Here is a 23,474-nt window from a genome sequence, read left to right on the forward strand (position 1 = left end):
TGACCTTGGAAAAATAACGCTGTAGTTTCCTCTTGCTTTCAGCCATTTTGAATAATGTTACAAGGCCAGATCAGTCAATCATCCAGACTGTTGCCCCTGCAACTACTAAAAATGCTGCTGCCCCTCTTCAGGAACCACATGTTTGTCTGGCCTCTCAACAGATATCCCTCCATTATGGTTGCACCTACGGTGTGGCTATCCGTATCACTAAGGCATGCAAGCCTCCCCACCAAGGGCAAGGTCCATGGTTCATGTTAACTTATACCTATAAAATTTTCAAAATAACTGTAGCTTGGAAGTGATTCGTTGTGGAACTATAGCCATAAAATGACATCCTGTTAAGTGATGGTGCTTGGATATGCCTAACAATGCAGCGCAGCTAATTATCTTAATAATTTTAAGGTGATATGGTAGTTATGCATACAAGTAACTGATTTACTAGTCATGAAACATCAAAGAAAATGTGAATGAAACATAAACACTCTTGGATGAGAATTTAAAATTTACCTAGCTATGACTGTTCACTTGAAACCATTATCTTCAGCTAAGTTGATTATTAACTGCACTCCTAGCATAACAGGTATTTGCTGTGGCAAGATAGTTTAAATGCGTACACATGCACGTGCTTGTCACCGATCGGCTGTCATTTTGTGGCTGTGGCACCATAATGGTACATTTCTGACCTTCGATTATTTGAGAAATTTTGTAGAATTTGAAGTCCCCCTGCTCAGAAATGACTATCTGGTTGTTTTTCTCCCCCTCTGTGCATGTATATGTTCACTGTTGGACAGACACAACAAAAAGACTGCTAAACAAGTGAGCTTTCACCTCAGCCAAAAAGCCTTCTCTTGAATTATACAAAAAGCACACACACATATTCATGCAACTGCACACGACCACTGTCCACTGTCTCTGGCTGCTAAGGCAAAACTGTATGAAGAGTTGCATTTGCGTGAATGTGCGTGTGCTGTGTGTAGCTTACTTGTTTAGCAGTATTTTGTTGCGCCTCAACATTTCTACTTTATGGTAAGATGAAATCTATCCTTTTTATAATATTGTCGTTATTCCATCCTGGATTTTCCATTGTTTTAGATATTCACTCTGTGTCTTGTAGCCCCAACCCTATTTGATAAGTGTGTTGTAATTCTTTTGTGTGACTTTTGTTAGTCACATTTTACAGTATTTGGTTTTTCCTATATCATATACATGATAACTTTTCTTCAGAAAGCATTGTAACATTGCAGGTGCAACAAATGTTTTTGGAAGTGTTGGGAAAGTAAATGTCGAGAGTTGGCGTTGCTGCATGACTTTGCGTGGACATAATGGTGATGTCCTGGATATGGCATGGTCTCCACATGATGCGTGGCTTGCGTCTTGTTCTGTTGACAACACAGTGATTGTGTGGAATGCTCTTAAGATGCCAGGTAATAACAATGATTTATACATTTCATACATAAAGTTTTGAAACACGAAGCAGATCATTGCTTCATAAATAGGCAACTACTTGAACTATCGTTTGTGGTAAATATCTGTAAAGGTACCTCATAGGCTTTTGGAAAACAAATTAGATGAAAATAAACCAACTTAGAGGAGTTCCTCTTATTGAGGTTGTTTTTTGTTTTAGTAAATCCAGTCTCCTGAATTAAATGTAGTTCACAAACAAATAATCTTAGAATATTGAATAATATGCAGATTTTTGTGGCATTACAGAAGCACACAATTGTCAGATGTTAGGCAATTTCTTGTTTATAAGTTAGTGCTCAGATGAGAGTTGGTCCTACAAATATATGTTCTGACAAGTGTGGCATGTTAAAACAGATGAAAACCTGATCATATCATAAGCAACAGAAAATAATTTTTGCTCATGAAGAATAAATATTAATGCCGTATGTCTTATATATAGTGGAAATTAATGGTTAAAAAGTTGTACTATAGTTCTGCCTTGTGTAAGACATCATTAATTTATTTTTTCTGCACCTGTACGTGTTTCAGCACATTATTGCATCTTCAGTGGACCATTTATTTGATTGTGTTATTTAAAAATAAGCAATATCTTGTATTGATAATGCCACAGGTACTCTTAACATCACGCTCTGCTGGTTTAAATAAGAAGTTATTATTTGACTTTTATTTATTTTGCAGATGAATTAGTTGGAACTCTAATTCAGTACATATTATCTAGAGTCAGTATTTTATCAGATAATAGTGAGAATAAGATAACGTGAGTTCAACCAATGGAAAATCCTGAATGGAATGTAACAATAACATGAAAAGGATATTTGCTCTACTCACCATGTAGCAGAAATGCTGACTCGCAAGTAGGCTCAACAAAAAGACTGTCAGGAAGTGAGCTTTCAGCCAACTAAGCCTTCATCAGAAAACACACACACACACACACACACACACACACACACACACACACACACACACCTGACAACAGTCTCTATATTCATGTGTGTGTGAGTTGCATTTGTGTGTGTGTGTGTGTGTGTGTGTGTGTTTTATTTATTTCTGATGAAGGCTCACTTCCGGAGAGTCTTTACGTTGTGCCTATCTGCAACTCAGCGTCTTCACTATAATGTGAATTCTTCACTTTGTTGTTGAATAAAGGGGTCCTGTGCTCGTAGACATAAATAAAATCCTGACAACATTTGTGTATGACTTCCCACTTATTTCTTTCCAGCCCAGCGGACAGATTAACAAATTTTAACAAACTTTGATTTGCTTTTGCAGATCAATCCAATTTCAAATCTTGATTTTACAGCCATCTTCATACAGTATTATGCAGAGAACTGGAAAACAATGTGCTGCTTGATATTTTATTTTAATATATTAGCTTATTTCAGCTTATTCCCTTCATCAGTACATGTCCTGATGTTGTAGGGACATATGTCAACTTAATATTATTTTCATATATAAAATCAAAGATGAGGTGACTTACCGAACGAAAGCGCTGGCAGGTCGATAGACACACAAACAAACACAAACATACACACAAAATTCAAGCTTTCGCAACAAACTGTTGCCTCATCAGGAAAGAGGGAAGGAGAGGGGAAGACGAAAGGAAGTGGGTTTTAAGGGAGAGGGTAAGGAGTCATTCCAATCCCGGGAGCGGAAAGACTTACCTTAGGGGGGAAAAAAGGACAAGTATACACTCGCACACATGCACATATCCATCCACACATACCTGTTTTAATAAAACACTTGTAAGCTTGTGTTTGTTACATTAATACACATACTAAAGTATATGTGGATGGATATGTGCGTGTGTGCGAGTGTATACCTGTCCTTTTTTCCCCCTAAGGTAAGTCTTTCCGCTCCTGGGATTGGAATGACTCCTTACCCTCTCCCTTAAAACCCACTTCCTTTCGTCTTCCCCTCTCCTTCCCTCTTTCCTGATGAGGCAACAGTTTGTTGCGAAAGCTTGAATTTTGTGTGTATGTTTGTGTGTCTATCGACCTGCCAGCGCTTTCGTTCGGTAAGTCACCTCATCTTTGATTTTATATATAATTTTTCCCACGTGGAATGTTTCCTTATATTAATATTATTTTCATATATTTGTATATTTGTATATTTTTCTCGCGTGGAATGTTTCCCTATTATATTCATATCATTAATATTATTTTCACACAAACAAACACAAACATACACACAAAATTCTAGCTTTCGCAACCAACGGTTGCTTCGTCAGGAAAGAGGGAAGGAGAGGGAAAGACGAAAGGATGTGGGTTTTAAGGGAGAGGGTAAGGAGTCATTCCAATCCCGGGAGCGGAAAGACTTACCTTAGGGGGAAAAAAGGACGGGTATAAACTCGCGTGCACACACACACATATCCATCCGCACATACACAGACACAAGCAGACATTTGTAAAGGCAAAGAGTTTGGGCAGAGATGTCAGTCGAGACATCTCTGCCCAAACTCTTTGCCTTTACAAATGTCTGCTTGTGTCTGTGTATGTGCGGATGGATATGTGTGTGTGTGTGCGCGAGTGTGTATACCCATCCTTTTTTCCCCCTAAGGTAAGTCTTTCCGCTCCCGGGATTGGAATGACTCCTTACCCTCTCCCTTAAAACCCACATCCTTTCGTCTTTCCCTCTCCTACCTTCTTTCCTGACGAAGCAACCGTTGGTTGCGAAAGCTAGAATTTTGTGTGTTTGTTTGTGTGTCTATCGACCTGCCAGCGCTTTTGTTTGGTAAGTCTCATCATCTTTGTTTTTAGATATATTTTTCCCACGTGGAATGTTTCCCTCTATTATATTAATATTATTTTCAGCAACATTTTAAAATTATCAATAATTTGCTGTTGTACATACATTATTACATAATTTTTTGGAAGCTAACAGTTGTAGGAGTTCAAGTTTGGCATCTAGTCATTTCCTCAAAGGTATTTCAACATACAATATATTCAGCATAACTTCATACAACTACTGCCATCGTATATCTTCAACAATTACTAACTAACTGTGCTGACACAGCCACTTTAGTATGTATATTAATGTAACAAACACAAGCTTACAAGTGTTTTATTAAAACAGTTACTTTAATTACCTTAAAATGAATATTACGTATTCACAAATATTCTGGTGCGACATTAGGCTTTACAAAAAGAAGGAGAAATTTTTTGATTTTCTGTGCAAACTTTCATGAAATGAATCTCTTCATGAAATTACTGTCAAGGTGCTTAATTATTTAAATTACTCTCATTTACAGAGGCTTCAATGCTGTAGCCAAATTATTTACTGCACCTAATTATTTTATGAGCTGTGTTGAAGGTCATGATCTAAAGAACACTATACAGTTTCAGTAATCAGACTGGACATTACTAAGTGTTTTTTTCTGGGACTTTATTTTTGTTAATTTTACAAAATTGGATTATCCAAGTGAAAATTCATCATTCTGGATTAGGAGTTACCATCCTAACAAAACAGGAAGATACATGCATGAAAATTCAAAGTATCGTATTTTTGTAAATAAACTAGAATGACTGACTTGTCATTTGTGAGACATTTAGTAATCACAGATAGTACCAAATAAAGAATAATAACTGTGGAATAATTTCACTTAGGTTTAAATGTAAGATAATGTGATAAAAGATACAGTGTATCGAGTAATATATTAAATATCGTACATCAAGGTGATTCGTAAACATATGTATCATATACTTCAATATTTGAGTCTCAGTCCATTATAGTACACACTCCTACAGCCTATTATAGTTTTTTTGTATTTTCTGTCTGTTTTTTAAATTGTTAAAGGTATAGCTAACAATAGATACACAGTTGTGGTGATTAACAGTTTCCTGCCTGTGATAATGATACTTAAAGCAAGGCATTTTCTTCTTCAGCTTATGTTAGGAATAAGAGAATGCATAGAATATTTTCATGAATTAAGTCCCCAGTTTTCATCTTCTTACAGAAATGGTAGCAGTACTGAAAGGTCATTCTGGACTAGTGAAGGGTGTTGCATGGGATCCTGTAGGCAAATATATGGCTTCACAATCTGATGACAAGACATTGAGGGTTTGGAGAACAGCAGACTGGAAAGAGGATTCAGTCATCACTGAACCATTTGAAGAGGTTTTTATCTCTTAAAATTATAATTTTGCGCAAATATTATTCTACGAATTTTCATGTTAATATGAATGTTGACTTCAATGGCTGGTAACGTACTGGTGTCCTTATTTAAGTAATTACATTATAGAAATACTGCTCCTTGTTTCATATCTGAGAGGGTAGAACATTAACAGTATTAGATCATAAATGTGTCCAAGAAACTCCTACTAGGAATTCAATTTTTAACTCTACCAAACCAGAAGGTATCATTTTAGGATGGAGTCAGATTTCAAAACCTGTTGATTGTTTCACTGTGGCTTTCTGAATAATCTGTTTGTTGATTGGCATATTTTCTTTCCCTTTGTTTATGTAACTGACACAGGTATTTGAAATGGGGTGCTGTGATTGAGGTAATGAATGCATGCCATTTGAATGAAATAAGGTCAAATGTAACTGTACTGTTGCATATTGCAACAGCATTGCCGGCAAGGCTTAGGAACATTGTCAATTGAATTTGATCATCTCAGTGTTATCTGATACATAAAATGAACACTAGGAATACAAGAATATACTCAAACCCTTACTCCTGGAGTACATTAATAATTTGATAAATAAAGTAGATACATTTTATGTATATTATTTCAGGATACTGCTGCTATTTTCTGAAGCTTGATTGTAGAGTTGTGTAGTTAGGTGGTAAGTTTATTTCGGCAAGTTTATTTTGGCTGCAGGTGATCTGCAGTTAAAATGTGCTATTAATATATACAATTTTTATGTTATATATCTGATTGGTTTAGTAACAGTGTGTCGAATACTTATTTTCATATCTCATCATTGACATTGTGGCTGTCAAATTTTGCTGCTTATTGTATTTTGTAGTTGAAATTTTCATTTTTTATTAATTTTTAACAGCTTCACTTCACATTAGCCAATTATATTGTATGGTTACATATTAATTTTTTTATCGGTACAGTTATGTGGTGGTTATATATTCTTTGTATGGGTCTGTATGAGTATTCTTTGCATATCATGTTATTTTTTACCACGTCCTAAAATTTTAACAAAATTTTCAATAAAATTTTTATGCTTGAGTTAAGTCAATTCGTTTAGGATCTTGTCTGGGCATTTTTGTATATGTAGCGTCTATTTCTCTTTCTTCTAAAAGGGTCATTATTGGGCCTTTTGGTATTATATGTAGGATTTTCATTGTGTGCTCAGACTGCTTTATGTTTTGGGTTTCTGTTTTCATATGGCAGAAAAATTTTGAGAGATTTGTGTCATTCTCTCAGGTGTGTTCTCAATATCTGATCAGAAAATTTCATTCTGTTTGGTTTACATAGAATTTTTACTATCATTAAAATTGATTTAATATAGTCCTGGATACTTGTGTGTTGGTGTTTTTGTTTTGCTGGCCTGGATTTTTGTTTTTATGTTATCTCACTGTATTATTTTTTAACCCCATAACTTACCAATTTTTTTAAAAAATTATGTTCCAAAAAATGATTATTTTTTTTTATTAATGAAAACATCCTGTAACGAATGGCAGCACTTACAGATATATGAAGACAACTTAGAAAGCTCAAAATAATGAGTTACAAAGTTTTGAAAATAACCAATAATAAAATCCCATGTATATTTGGGCACTGAACTTTGACTAAAATATAGTGAAACTTGAATTCATTTTTTAGTTTTTGTATAGCTGTGAAATCTAACCATGTATTTCAGAATGTTTCCTGTGAACATAAACTTTGGAGGAGTTGTATGGAGCACAATGGATGTGTTTCATGTTGTTCCACTGGTGAGCACTTATCACCCTGCTGACGAACTGTCATCACTTTCAGTCTCTAATGAAGTAACATCATATTCTTCTTCACTTTCTGAGCTGCTAAACTCAGTGTCAAATTCAGGCTTGCTATAGCAAATATTTTTTGAAAGCATTGCTTAAACAACAATATAGGAGAAAGCGCAAAGTTTGTTGTCAAATATCCAAAGCTGCACACAGTAAAGATGATATCTTATAGCAACCACATCAACCAAAACAGGACAGCCAGGCTACAAATGTAGTACCGGGTGCTCTCTAGTGGTTGAACGTGAAACTATTGTGCTGAAAGAGATATAAGCAGAGTCTTATATTTTCAAAGCCCTCTTGTTAACTTGCCTGAGTGTACTTGGGATTTTAAGTTTCTGTTAAAATAATAAATTCGAGGTAACTTGACGTTTTATGTTAAGAATTTAGTAATGAATTTAATTTGTCTGATATATTTCCTATGTATGTATGTGGTTTTCCATCTTGGCGTTTTTTGTGTTAGTTTTATGTCAGCATTAATATAAAATCAGTTGTAATGATTGCAAAAAATTCTATATAAGCCAGACAGGATGAAATTTTCTGTATATTGAGAGCAGTCCAGCAATAGAGATACAAATCCCTCCACTTTTTTTGCCCAATTGAAAACAGAAAACCATAATATAACTAATTTTATCATGCAATGAAAATTCTACATATAATACCTAAAGAAGAAAGAAAACTGGCCATCTGTGGATCAGAGCGTGGAATGTCACATCCCTAAATTGGGCAGGTAGGTTAGAAAATTTAAAAAGGGAAATGGAAAGGTTAAAGTTAGATATAGTGGGAATTAGTGAAGTTTGGTGGCAGAAGGAAGAAGACTTCTGGTCAGGTGAATACAGGGTTATAAATACAGAATCAAGTAGGGGTAATGTAGGAGTAGGCTTAATAATGTATAGCATAATAGGAATGTGGGTAAGCTACTACAAACAGCATAGTGAACGCATTATTGTTGGCAAGATAGATACGAAGCCTACCACAGTAGTACAAGTTTACATGCCAACTAGCTCCGCAGATGACAAAGGAAGTGGTGAAATGTATCATGAGATAAAAGAAATTATTCAGATAGTGAAGGGAGATGAAAATTTAATAGTCATGGGTGACTGGAGCTCGATAGTAGGAAAAGGAAGAGAAGGAAGCGTAGTAGGTGAATATGGAATGGAAGTAAGGAATGAAAGAGGAAGCATCCTGGTACAATTTTGTACAGAGCAAAACTAAATCATAGCTAACACTTGGTTCAAGAATCATGAAAGAACGTTGTATACATGGAAGAAGCCTGGAGATACTGGGAGGTCTCAGATAGTGTGTATAATGGTAAGACAGAGATTTAGGAACCAGGTTTTAACTTGTAAGACATTTCCAGGGGCAGATGTGGACTCTGACCACAGTCTATTGGTTATGAACTGTAGATTAAAACTGAAGAAATTGCAAAAAGGTGGGAATTTAAGGAGATGGGACCTGGATAAATTGACTAAACCAGAGGTTGTATAGAGTTTCAGGGAGAGCATAAGGGAACAATTGACAAGAATGGGGGAAAGAAATACAGTAGAAGAAGAATGGGTAGCTCTGAGGGATGAAGTAGTGAAGGCAGCAGAGGATCAAATAGGTAAAAAGACAAGGGCTAATAGAATTGCTAGGGTAACAGAAGAGAGATTGCATTTAATTGATGAAAGGAGAAAATATAAAAATGGAGTAAGTGACGCAGGCAAAAAGGAATACAAATGTCTCAAAAATGATATCGACAGGAAGTGCAAAATGGCTAAGCAGGGATGGCTAGAGGACAAATGTAAGGATGTAGAGGCTTATCTCATGAGGGGTAAGATAGATACTGCCTACAGGAAAATTAAAGAGATTTTTGGAGAAATGAAAACCACTTGCATGAATATCAAGAGCTCAGATGGAAACCCAGTTCTAAGCAAAGAAGGGAAAGCAGAAAGGTGGAAGGAGTATATAGAGGGTCTATACAAGGGCGATGTTCTTGAGGGCAAATTTATGGAAGTGGAAGAGGATGTAAATGAAGAAGAAATAGGAGATATGTTACTGTGTGAAGAGTTTAACGGAGCACTGAAAGACATAAGTTGCAACAAGGCCCCGGGAGTAGACAACATTCCATTAGAACTACTGACAGCTTTGGAGAGTCAGGCCTAACAAAACTCTACCATCTAGTGAGCAAGATGTACGAGACAGGCAAAATATACTCAGACTTGAAGAAGAATACAATAATTCCAGTCCGAAAGAAAGCAGGTGTTGACAGATGTGAAAATTACCGAACTATCAGTTTAATAAGTGACAGCTGCAAAATACTATCACGAATTCTTTACAGACGAATGGAAAAACTGGTAGAAGCCGACCTCGGGGAATTCCATAGAAATGTTGGAACACATGAGGCAATACTGACCTTAAAACTTATATTAGAAAATAGATTAAAGAAAGGCAAACGTGTGTAGACTTAGAGAAAGCTTTTGACAATGTTGACTGGAATACTGTCTTTCAGGGGTAAAATACAGGGAGCGAAAGGCTATTTACAATGTGTACAGAAACAAGATGTGCGGCTATAAGAGTAGAGGGGCATGAAAGGGAAGCAGTGGTTTGGAAGGGAGTGAGACAGGGTTGTAGCCTATCCCCGATGTTATTCAATCTGTATATTGACCAAGCAGTAAAGGAAACAAAAGAAAAATTCGGAGTAGGTATTAAAATCCGAGGAGAAGAAATAAAAACTTTGAGGTTCACCAATGACAATAATTATGTCAGAGACAGCAAAGGACCTCGAAGAGCAGCTGAACAGAATGGACAGTGTCTTGAAAGGAGGATATAAGATGAACATCAACTGAAGCAAAACAAAGGTAATGGAATGTAGTTAAATTAAATAGGGTGATGCTGAGGGAATTAGATTAGGAAATGAGACATTTAAAGTAGTAAATGAGTTTTGCTACTTGGGGAGCAAAATAATTGATGATGGTCGAAGTAGAGAGGATATTAAATGTAGACTCGCAATTGCGAGGAAAGTGTTTCTGAAGAAGAGAAATTTGTTAACATTGAGTATAGATTTAAGTGTCAGGAAATCGTTTCTGAAAGTTTTTGTATGTAGTGTAGCCGTGTATGGAATTGAAACGTGGACGATAAATAGTTTAGACAAGAAGAGAATAGAAGCTTTCGAAATGTGGTTCTACAGAAGAATGCTGAAGATAAGATGGGTAGATCACATAACTAATGAGGAGGTTTTGAATGGAATTGGGGAGAAGAAAAATTTGTGGCACAACTTGACTAGAAGAAGGGATTGGTTGGTAGGGCATATTCTGAGGCATCAAGGGATCACCGATTTAGTATTGGAGGGCAGCATGCAGGGTAAAAATCGTAGAGGGAGACCAAGAGATGAATACACTAAACAGATTCAAAAGGATGTAGGTTGCAGTAGGTACTGGGAGATGAAGAAGCTTGCACAGGATAGAGTAGCATGGAGAGCTGCATCAAACCAGTCTCTGGACTGAAGACCTCAACAACAACAACAACAACAACAACATCCAATAATGGCCCTTTTAGAAGAAATAGAAACACACACACAAAAACCCCTAAGTGAACAGAGTGAACTTAAACATAAAATTTTATTAAAAGGTTTGTCAAAATAGATATTATGATAGGGAAAGACTATTGATACAAACCCGCACAGAGAATCTATAAGCACTATATAATTCCATAGATGAATAAGATAAATATGTAATGATACAACATCATCGACTTTGTCAAGCAAAGCTGTCAAATTTATAGAAAACAAAAATTTAAACCAAAAATTACTCAGCAACAACATCCTTTGTTGAGAAAAGAATATATCTAATCAAAACCAACTCATTCTGCACTACAAATCCGATACATGGTCTTATTTGACAGCCACAATGTCAATGATGAGATATGGAAGTAAGTACTTGAACATTACTTTAAAAAAAAATTGCAATGTGCTGGTATAATATACATAAAATGTCACTACAAGATAACTACTACACTTCAAGCCCTGAGTAATAAAAAATTGTACCACTATTGATAACTAAAGTGTTGAGTTTTCTTGCAGAGGACATACATAAACTCTTCTTCTTCTTTCAAATAACCCATTTGGAGGGTACGATGAATCAACTTTGGCTACTCTTTGTTGTATTAGATTTCCTTAGTTTCCAAATTTCCTTCATCCTTTAAGAGTGTTGTTCCCTTTCTTCTTGGGTCCACTATTGTCTAGTTGTTTTCTTTCTCTCCTGAAATTCTGCCTTTCGAACTGCCTTTCTGAAATATGTTCTGTTTTCTATTGTGTCCGTTGCAATTCCAGCATTTTCCATGTCCTTTTCAATCTCTTATGAACTATGTGGGCTTGGATTTGTAGCTATTGAGTAATGTGAATATCCACTTGGTCAGTCTGTTCTTATTGATTCTGAATACATGTCCAAAAAACTGCAGCCTCCTCTTCCTCATTACATCAGTTAGTTTTTCAGTTTTCGAGTATAGCTCTCTGTTTGTTTATCAAATTATTTGTTGCTTGCTTAAGGTAGGTTTCAGGATGCTCTGACTCATCCTTCGCACACTGCTGTAGACCCCCAGAATCCGAATGCCTACTTTTAATTTCCTTACGTAAACTCTATGTGTCGCCTTTGTCGAAAATACCTATTTGGCATTCAGATAAAACCCAAATGTTGAATCAGGTTCCAGTTGAGCTTGAGAGAAGTGTGTCATCTAATTATGCATTACAAAATCTTCAGTGAGTGGCTTCCAGACTCTTTGTTTTAACATATGTATACATATCGAACTTAAAAATTTTGGTTCTAATTATTAATAATAAGAGGGAATGGCAACTGGATCATATATTTATTGGTAAATTTCACCATCGTGAAATCTACAGTGTCAAAGTTTTAAGAGGTGAAGACTCAGGGTCAGACCACTATGTCCTGAAGATCAAAATAAAATTAACACCAATGGTAAAGAAAAGATCTCAGAAAAAAACTAGAAGAAAATTCAACCCAACCATCTTAACAAAAAATGAGGAAATACGCTAGGAAATCAGGTGAAGGATCTATCAACTATAATACGCTAGTAGAATTAACAACTAAATTAAAATCCATAGCAGAAGAGTTGGCTCCAATAAATCCTAGGAAGAAACATGAGTGGTGGAATGAAGGCATTAGAAAGAAGACACCAAGCTTGGATAAAGCATCAAGTCCAAAAGTCTGAAGAATCACATCTAGAACTTATGAAGCAAAGAAAGTCAAATCATAAAATCATCAGACAGACAAAACACAAACATCTTAAAATACCATAGAGAAGTTAGAAGAAAACTTCCAGAAGAAACAGTCAAGAGATTATTACAAAACCTATGGGAGATATCTTAAAAAGTATGAGTTCCCAACATTGCTGCTGAGAGATAAGTCAGGAAAGTTGGGGCATAGTAATCAAGAAAATGCAGAGATCCTTGCAGAGACTGTCAATAAACTTTTAAATTGTGATGGCCCACTGGAAACATTTAAAGTAGACACTGAAGCACCTATTTTAACCACCCCAGAGCTAATAGACCCTCCAACTATCAAAGAGGTAGAGGTGCAATTCAGGAACAAAAATATTACAAGGCATGTGGTGAAGACTATGTATTTGCAGAAATCTGGAAGAATGCTGGAAAATGTGCGGTCATAAATTCCACCAACATCTAATTGAAATGTGGATCACAGAGAAAATTCCAGAGCACCGGACCTCAGGAATAATACATAAATTGTTGAAACAAATTTTGGGCTTGCAGCCGGGAAAATTTTAAAATTCAAATCCATTCAGCTTTTTTTTATTTTTAATTTTTTTTAATTTTTAAAGATAATTAAAAAGGAATAAACCTTCTGGATTGCACATAAAAAATTTTCTCCCGCATAATTTACAATAGGACGAAAAACATTCTGGAACAACAACTTGGAGAATACCAAGGATGATTTCGACCATACAGAAGGTGCACAGACCAAATTCTTAGCCTGAAACTAATAACGGAGTGTTACAAGTGTAGAAGCAAACAGTTATTCATCCCATTCATAGATTTGGAAAAAAAAACATATAATAGTGTTCATAGGAACCACACTTCTAAAAATCCTTAGATCATATGGCCGCCATCCCACACTGGGAAAACTCATTCAGCTAACTTTAACTAACACAAATTCAAAGGTCAAATTTAGAGGAGAAATGTCAAAAGCTTTCACAATAAAAACATGACTCAGACAAGGTGATGGATTGTCCCCTTTGATTTCCAATGTGGCCTTCTATTACATCATGACAATCTGGCAAAAAGAAAATCCATGTAAAATCAAAATTGGAGGAAAATCAGCAATAAGAGCAAACTACCCTGGGTTTGCTGACAATTTATCTCTCTAAGCCCTTGACATAGAAGAAGTTCATGCTCAGATCACAAGTTTCCAGAAAATTGCTTCAAATATAGGAATCTGAAACCATGCCCATGAAACCTCTATGCATAGATAAAATCTTCATAAATGATGAATCAATTAACATAGTTCTACAGTTCAAATATCTTGGAGAAATTATTTTGCACTACTTGGGTGAGAAAGCAACATGGATAAATAGAACCAACAAAATGAAAAAAGCACAATTTCTAACCTGGTCAACATATAATAAGAAATGCCCGTTAGTAGACACTACAATCCAACATTACAAAACTGTAACTCTCCCGGAAGCAACTTATACTTGTGAAAGTCTGTCCCAATGACCAGCACAAAGAAAAAGAAAAGAATCTTATATTTCTTTCATGTCTTATGACTCCCCGATAACAGGATTTTAAAACAACTAGTGATGAGAAGTCTCGGAAAGAAGACAGGAGGACAGTGGGCCAAAGAAATTCAACAAGATCTTGAAGCAGTCGGACTTAGAATTACTGATGCAGAGAACAAAAACAAAATCAACACTCTCCTTATGAATAATAAATTTTCAGCAGAAATGATGTACAGAAGACTGGTAGATACTTCAGACGAGTTAAGAAAATTGTGTTTGGAACAAATGAAAAATACTGGACTGTGCACAAAAAGCAAGTAGTCCAATCTTCAAAGAGAAAGTGAACATGGAATGTGGTTCAGTGTGGCCAATCAAGTTAGTAATAATAATAATAATAATAATAAATTGCTGTTATTCTTGCACTGGAGAAAACTTGCAAAATACTTCTGACATACCTTCCTGTCCACATCTAAACCTACTGCTTCAAAATTGCTATTAACTAAAGGAAATCGTTTTAAGATGTCAGGTCACGACAGGAGTAGTATGTAGAATTTATTAAATATTTAGCTGTTGAAGCTGGAACATTGTCATTGCTCAGTGAGAGGTTTGAGACTTAATAGAAACTATAGAACTAAACACAGATTGATGTGTCGTATCCATGTTCTGCTTTTGTGGCCTCATTGGACCACTTCAGTCAGAAATTTTCTGATCATCATCATCAATAAGTTTTCTTTCCGAATTGCCCAGTACCGTTTCATGTGCTCCAACCTTTTTTATCATTCCTCTTTTGTAAATACTCCTTGTATTTTATATTGTTTGTCTGTTTTTAATTTGAATCATATTTTTATGTTTTTCAGGGGTCCTCACACCTGTGACCAAAAAAGAGAGATTCTTTTTTCCCCATATAGTGTCTGTAATTGGCTCTCATTCATTGTACATCACTTTATTTGGAGCAATCTGCCATTGTCCATCTTTTTGATATTTCTTATTAATACACGTTCCGGGTATTTTTTCCCTGCTTTTGGGATTATGTCAATTCTACTTTTCTAAGTGACTTTGAAAGGAGTTTCATTTCTGTTGAATCGCCATCCTGTAATGTTTTAAGCCTTGATTGATAGACTCTTTTTGTTGTATGTAGATCATGTTAAATTTAGGCTTTTTGAGCAGTGTTCTCCTTGCTAGTGCATGTGGACCTGCACCTTGTCAACGAAAATAGACAACTTAAATGTGAGCACAAGTGTGTGTTCTGAAATAAATTATAATATTATAAAGGTCACTGTTTTTCCTATGACAATGTCCCAAAAAATGTTATCATTTTATTAGTTCTTTCTTCCCATGCAGGTTTCTCATCTTTGTGTGTTATAATTTCTCCTAGGTATTTAAATTATTTCTCTATTTTTACTTTCCTGTTATTTACTGTTATGTGGTTGATTACTAGTGGATCTGCTCAGTCTTTTCGAATGGTGTCTGGAATCCTATTGATTGTTGTTATTTTGTAGGCTTGTTATTGGATTTCTGTCTTGTTGACTGTTATTAACTAGGAACACCAACTCATCTGTGAATCCCAAGCTGTTTAAGTTTATTTGGTCTTTCTTGGTTCCAATTCTTATGTTTTGAGCATTTTCCTTGTACCATTATGGTGATTAACTGTCTCCCTGTCTTAACCCTATTTTAATCATAAATGGCTCAGATGTTTCTCCTCTGAACTTTACTTTAGAGTTGGTGTTTTTTTGAGTTAATTTTATCATATTTATTAATTTGGGATGGCATCTCAAATTCCTTTGTATCTTCATCATTGAAGACCTGTGAATATAATCATAAGCTTTTTTGAAGTTTACCAAGGTTACAACTTCCTGTTTTTATATGTTCCTCCCTTTATAATAATCCATTACCAATTTCAAATTGATTATTTGTTCTGGCTAGCTTCTCCAAGACATAAATTCTTCTGGCATTATCCTAGTTCCAGTTCAAGTTGATCTTTACAAAGATTATATAAAATTCTTCTATTGACTTCATATGTGTCATCATTATTCTGCAGTTGTGTGGATTTTGTTTGTCTCCTTTTTTGTGTAGTGACTATAGCTGCAGTCCAATGTTCAGATAGTTCTTTGCTGTTGCAGATTTTCTCTGTGTATTGGTGTAGCGATATCTTCACTGATTCTACTGCATATTTCCAAAGTTTCACTAATATTTGGTGTTCTCCACTTGCTTTGTAGTTTTTGAGCTCTTTCAAAGCTTTGTAGACTTCATGGATTGTGTATGGGTTTATATTTTCTGCTGGTGTTTTAATAGGAGTATCTGTGTTTATTTGCAGTAGTTTACATTTTAGTAACTTGTTTAATGTCCCTGCTAAAATTTCTGTATTTTTCCAGTCGCTTTGGGCCATCTTATTATTTTTATCTTTTTACATTAATATTGGAGAGTCACACCATTGTAATTGTCTGCTAAATATTTTGTAGTAATCCTGTCTGCTAAATATTTTCTAATAATTCCTTGAGTTTGTTTTCTGATTATTTGTTTCTATCATTAGAAGCATGGTGGCCTTTCACTGCACATCTATCTTAGATTTTCCCTATGTTCCTAGCTCACTGTGACCATCTGCTAAGGCAGTGAGGTTCTTCCTTGTGCACTTACTTCCACCCCAAGCTGTTGGTTCTGTTGTGCAAGCAGATAGCTGCCTGTTATGGTCACTGGCATTGGTGTGGTGCAGTAGCTTGGTTCCTAGCAAGGCTTCCATTGACCTGGCATCGCCCTCAGTCTTGTTCTTTTTCTTGTGGAGTCAATATCGATTACAGCCCCCATGACAATGCCGCTATGAATATTCCACATGGTGATGCACTTCGCACCAAGAATCTCATCAACAAGTTTCAAGACTCCCCCATGCCATGCTGTCTTTATACTTTCTACACAGCCCGGTGTGTAAATTTGTGATGTACGCCATGGGAAATTCCATCTGTGTTGATGCCCAAATGAGTACTATTTGAGTTCGAATTTAGCCACCAAGCTTCCATCACTGGCCCAACCTGCACCTTGCCACATGCTACTGCCACTCCAGCCATGTGACATGATCACCGAGCTGACTGCATGCTCCCGAAGCTGAATGCTGCAACACGAATCAGTGTGTGCAATTCATGGAGATGCGACCACTGGTGGCCCAGCTCCCAGCACTAGACTCCATGCCGATACCCACACAGACCTCTGCATGTACTGCCACTGCCATTCATGGCTGAGATATGAATGGGAATGTGGATTGCTAGCGAGGCATGCCAGGGTAGTCTGTGCTGTTGTGCACTGTGCCTGCCTAGTGAGCATCAGACCTGGATTTGAATTCCGGCCTTGGTAAACATTTTCATTCATCACTTGAGTCTGCATCTATACATTATAGATGCTTGAGACATAGAAAGATCTCTGGAATCATATATAGTTTCACAGACAGCTGTGACATCGCATGCCTACTGCTCTGTCACCAACGCTGCCAGCCTCATCAGAAGGATCCCTGAGGTGCTGCTAACGACACCACCAGCCGACCTGCAACACATTGCCTAGCAACTGTGTGCACCTCACCTGACTCAGTGCCAGCGTGGCAATGCTGCAGGCAGCTGTGACTCACCTCAACCCTGACCGCTGCCATCACCGCAGCCCCAGCCACAGATGCAGTGATGGCTACAACAACTGCTGCAGCTCTAACCGTTCTGCTGACACCTCTAGCAATATGGCCAGCCTCTGCTGATACCACGAACACTTCAGCCCAGATGCTGCAAACTACAGGGAACCCTACTCTTGGCACTCAGACCCATACAGCTGCTGGGATAAGGTGTGCCCAGCTGCTGCTCGGTCTCCCAGCACTTGTTTGTTTGCAATGGTTGCTCTGCCATGCCATTCCTGATAGATACCAGGTCCAAGTTGCTTCCTGCAGAAGCTCATATGGGGCAATGGTGCTGCCTCAGCTATTCTCCTGATGGCAGTAAATCTCCACCATTGCCACAGCATATATCGTCATATCGTAGACCATGGCCTGTAACAGAACCTTCCCTGGACCTTCACTGACATTGCTGTTACAGACCCATTATCTGAGTGGACTTCATCGGGCACTATCATCTGCTCCCTGCCGTAGCCAGCGACTATCTCATTGGAAGCGATACTGGGAGGTCAACGAAATGCGTCACTCATTCTGCTGTTTTCTCTAGTGTGAAGCATGTGAAATATTCTGGCCCATAAGCTGACCCCCGACACAATTTCCTGCTCTCACAAACTCATTCAGTGCACCAAGGGAGATCTGCACTTCAGCTGCCCACTATACCAACACCTCTCCTGGTCCACCCATCTTCTGCCAGTCAAAGCCCCTACCACCGCACCCAGGTCACCAAGGCCAAGTTTGATGAGCTACTCATTGCTGGCCTATTGCATTGTGCAAAGAGCCTGTGGGTGTTCACCCCCCACCTTACCAAGAAGGGGAATGGCTCCTGGCACCTATGCAGTGATTACCATCTTTGATTGGTAACAACAACAACAAAGTACTAGTTAGGGCTACAATTTTTGGCACAATCAATTGTGTCTAGGCTTTCACCCCTATTTCTAGTTGCAACCAAGGACATTTAAAAGACCACCATCATCACAACATTTGGTCTCTAAGAGACCATCTTTATGACCTGTGGCCTCCATAATGCTGCCTAACATTACAGCATTCGTGGACGGTGTCTTTTGATGCTTGCCTGCTGTTTTGCTTACTTGGACAACTTGCTCGTTTTTTCCGTGTTGCCCGAGGAACATCACAAGCACCTCTGGAGTATTTTTGAATGCCTCCAGGATCATCAAAACAGCAAAGTGCATTTGTGGTGCCAGTTGAGGTGGTATTCCTATGTATTATCATCTCCACCGCCAGCTGGTGACCCTGCCTGACAAGGTACAAGCTGTCCTCGATTTCCTATGCTCGGTGACATTCAAGGACCTCTGCCGCTTCCTTGGCATTTTAAACTACTTCTGCTGCCATCTGAGAAATACTGCTGATATGCAAGAGATTTTCATTCAGTGCTGCCCTTCATGTGGTCAAAGCAATGGGAAACAAGCTGGTGCAGTGGACACCGCAAATGGAAGACAATTACACCACAAAGAGCAACCTGGCAGACACATTCGCCCACCCCCAATCCACTGCTCTGCTTTGCCATCTTGGTCTACACCTGCCAGACACTCATCAGCACTGTCCTGCAGGAGCACACTGACTACATCTAGGAGCCATTCACTCTCTTCTCCAGCAAGCTCTCTGCTGTTCAACAGCATTGGAGCACACACGAAAGGGAGCTCCTTGCCATCTAAAAGGCAATCAGATATTTCCAGCTGTTTGAGAAGGCCCATCACTTCATGGTATTCATTGACCACAAATCTATAACGTCTTCCCTGTCAAAAAAACACTGATCTGTGCTCCCCACATCAATTCCAGCAGCTGTCATTCAACTCCATATTTACTACTGACATATGCCATGTCACTGATATTGACTGGTATTGTCATCGCCAACTGCCTCAGCCACATCTGCACTGTCAGTTCATCCTTGGAATAAGAGGCACTTAGCAATGACCAAGAGCAAGACCTGAAACTCACCCACCTTTGCCTAGATGCTGCATCCAGACTCCACTTTCAGTGTACATCCACTCCCGCTCAAACAACAGCAACTAGTGTGATGTATCCACTGGCTCACCAATCCCATTCTTGCCCGCTGCCTTCTGAAAGCCCACATTCTACCTGTTAGACAATGTGATGCACTCCACTGTCTACATGTCTGTTGCTCTGGTGATGCAGTATTTTGTGTAGTCAGGTATTCAGGGAGACTGTAAGAGTTGAACCTGCACACGCCTCACCTGTCAGTGCGTAAATATTGGCCCCATGTAGATGTCCACATTACCATTTTTCCGGACTTTGTGCATGTTCGTGTGGATTTTGACAACCATCTACTTTTCTCTGACTGCTGCCGTTGCCTCTCACGCTGGTGGACAGATTCACCAGCTTCCCTGAGGCAATGCCAATACTCGACATCATGACCACCATGGTAACCACCACCTTTGTCTCCACGTGGTTGCCCGTTTTGGCTGCCCGTGCTATGTCACAGTGGACTACAAGTGCCTATTTACATGTGCCTGACAGACTTCTGTGGGACTGAAATGCACCTGACATTGAGCTACCACCTAGCTGCCAATGGCTCGATGGAACGGTTTCACCAGTTTGAAGCATACACTCAGCTATCATAACAGCAAGTGGAATACTGTCATGGTGCTGGTATTTATCAGCCTCCTTGTTCTTCACAGGGCTAAACTTGAGACATCAGCTACCGACCTCATTTACAGCTAGCCTCTCGCTGTGCTGAACGACTTCCTGGAGCCTGCCAACTGGCTCATGGATGACGTCATCCCCGGGTTTGTCATTGCCTTGCAGGATTGCATGGCTCATCTGCTGCCAACCCCCTGCCCGTCCGTCCGCAAGCACTATGGCAGATGTAAAGGATTCATTCATAGAAACCTTGTCTCGTGCTATTCTGTGCATTGACCCTTGTCAGCTCCCACTTCGCACGCACTGCCACGCCCAGACTAGGTCCTGAAGTGTGACTCAAAGACATTTATCCTACATCTTCATGGCACCCCTACCAGCAGTGTGATTGATAGACTGAAGCCCACCTATATGCTGCCTGATCTCATGCAGCCCAGTCTGACTACCATCTTTGACTGGGCGAGGTGGTGTTGTGGTTAGCACACTGGACTCGCATTCTGGAGGATGATGGTTGAAACACACGTGCGGCAATCCTGACTTAGGTTTTCTGTGACTTCCCTAAATCACTCTCTGCAAATGTTGTGCTGGTTCCTTTGAAAGGGCACAACTGACTTCCTTCCCTAATCCGATTGGATCGGTGACCTTGCCATTTCGTACCCTCCCCCGAATCAACCAACCAACTACCATCTCTGTGCAAATCTCATAGGCGATCACTTCCAACAACAGTGGTGCCACTGCTGCCAATGCCAGTGCTGACACCATGACAAGTGTCCCGCCACCAAAGACCTCGAGATGCTAGCCTACCACACTACGGCCAAGGACACTGTGGGAAACCCACCATGCTACATCAGTGCTGGCCCTGTCCCTGACCCACTGGTCGTTGACAACACAGACATCAGCACCCTTGACATGTAGGATGTCCCTGCTCCTGTGCCTGTCCTACAGCCTACGCCTAACTCGGCAATTTCGCCTTGACAGCAGGTTAACATCCCCCCATCCAGCCCCCCACCCTCCCATCCCCCATCCCACCGCCACCACCAATGCTGCATGCAAATTCTACAATAGTGTTATTTCACCCTTTTCCAGCACCACATCCTCAGCTGCTGCTCATCCTCGTACTGGAGGCACCAGCCAAGCCACTCAAGCTCACAGTGCATGGCGCATGTGCTGTCAATGGCCAGAGTCTGCTATCGGCCTGCCAGCCTATCCTCGCAGCTACCCGGCAACATCTCTGTGCTCTTGCTTCTATAGCCCCAAGCTGGCAACTGCGCCTTGCGCCTGGCCGCTGCTGCAAGCACAGCACTGAACACAGCTCAGGCTGGCCCCGCACACTCCACCCTGCACTGCACCAGGTTACTCACCACTTGGGCCCATTTATGGTACTGCACCACTGTTTGCTGTCATGGAGTGGACTAGCACACTTAATCGCCAGCCACCCCACCCACCTCACACCCAGCATCCTAACACCTGGCACCCGCCTCCATTTCATGGCTGACAACTGCAGACCTGCAGTGTTGACCGCTCTGCTCATGGCCTCAACACTGATACAGTACACAGTCCTCACACCTCACCCCCCCCCCCCCCACCCCCCCATCCCCCGCCGTTGGTAGCAGCCTTCACCATCACCAGCTCGCTCACCATCTGAGCTCCACACTCATGAGGGGCAGGTGGGCCTTCGTGTGGCAGTCCTTCCCCGCACATGTGTCTTAGCATATCTGTACATTCCTACTTCACTATGACTGTCTCCTAACACAGCAAGTTTCTTCCTTTGTGCGTATACTTCCACAACAAGCTGTCGATTCTGTCGTGTGACCGGATACCTTCCTACTACAGTCGCTGGCTACAGGACAGTAGCTCAGTTCCTAGCAAGGTGTTCGCTGATCTAGCCCCACCCTTAGTTTTTGCCCTTCTCCTCGTGGCATCTCATTGACTTTGGCCCAGTGACAGCAGTGGGCCAAACACACTATGTGGTAACGTGCTTTGCTCTGAAACTTTCAGCTTGAGTTTCATGACTCATCCGCACCACACCATCTCTACATCGTCTATACAGCCCAGTGAGTAAATCAGTGACTCTTACCACAGGACATTCTGATTGGTGCATATTAGTACCCACATGAGTGCTATTAGAATGCCGAGTTGTGCCTGTCACTGCTGGCACACTCATTGTTCAAATCCTGTCCAGACCACGTCTTCCGCAAGAGACAATTAATTCTGTGCATTGCATTGTAAAAATTTGTTGTTGTACTGGCAATACTCAGGGACGAGGTAGTGACTTTGTTCGATGTTCACTAGTTCTAGTGTGCCATGCCTTTGTTTAGTGCCACCACATCAGTGACTCTCTCGAATATTTGTTAATTTTAAGACCATTTCATGCTTTTCTTTTGTAGTAATTTAGTCATTAAATAAATGTTTTGTTTATTAACCACTTGTGAACACTTCCTATTATGCCGCATTTCACGGTTTAGTAAGATAGGTGGGAAAACTTTCGTACAGAAGTGTACACACAAAAAAGAACATCATAGAGAACTGCCTAACTGCTTCACAAAACTGCTTCAACAAACTGGTTTGGCACTGGCCATTACACAGGATGGGCAAAATAAAACTGTCCCAGAAAATATTTACAAGATTGACATAGAATTGACCCTTGTTAATGAACTGGAGAACTGCATATCACAGAAAATACTGGAAAACATAAATTTGATACACCAGTCAGTTGCTGTCACATGTCTGTCCATTTGCAGCTCCCACTTGCTCTGTCCCAGTACACAGTTGTGTTATTGTGTTTGAGTCAGTGAGGGGAGACAACATATTTAGTGACCAGTTGTATTGGCACAAAATTGTGCTCACAATAACATACTTCTTATAGCCATTTCTAGTATTCACCCAAAATTCTAACATACAACAAAAGGTTAGCTGAAAAAGCTGCTATTGCTTCTGTTTCTTGGAAGTGTGATAACAGGTGTGAACCTAGTGATTATCTGAAATTTCAGTGAACTTAGTATTAGACTTAGAACTTCATTGTGTGCTAAGTTGTGTTGCTTGCCACTGTATAAACTGGTGTTCTCAGTGAGGTACGTATTTAGTATCTTA

At 39.3% G+C, this 23,474-nt stretch overlaps 1 protein-coding gene across 2 annotated transcripts in view; it reads left to right on the plus strand.

Annotated features, from left to right (window-relative positions):
- Window positions 1-23,474, plus strand: part of LOC126438151 (protein HIRA-like) — a 212,736-nt gene that overhangs the window by 37,018 nt on the left and 152,244 nt on the right. For both annotated transcript variants that reach the window (XM_050090526.1, XM_050090527.1), the window contains 2 exons: window positions 1,245-1,424; window positions 5,417-5,577. In XM_050090526.1, the coding sequence (XP_049946483.1) occupies window positions 1,245-1,424; window positions 5,417-5,577 (341 nt within the window). The remainder of the gene's footprint in view (window positions 1-1,244; window positions 1,425-5,416; window positions 5,578-23,474) is intronic.

The sequence above is a fragment of the Schistocerca serialis genome, unplaced genomic scaffold, assembly GCF_023864345.2.
Source record: "Schistocerca serialis cubense isolate TAMUIC-IGC-003099 unplaced genomic scaffold, iqSchSeri2.2 HiC_scaffold_1261, whole genome shotgun sequence".
NCBI lineage: Eukaryota > Metazoa > Arthropoda > Insecta > Orthoptera > Acrididae > Schistocerca > Schistocerca serialis.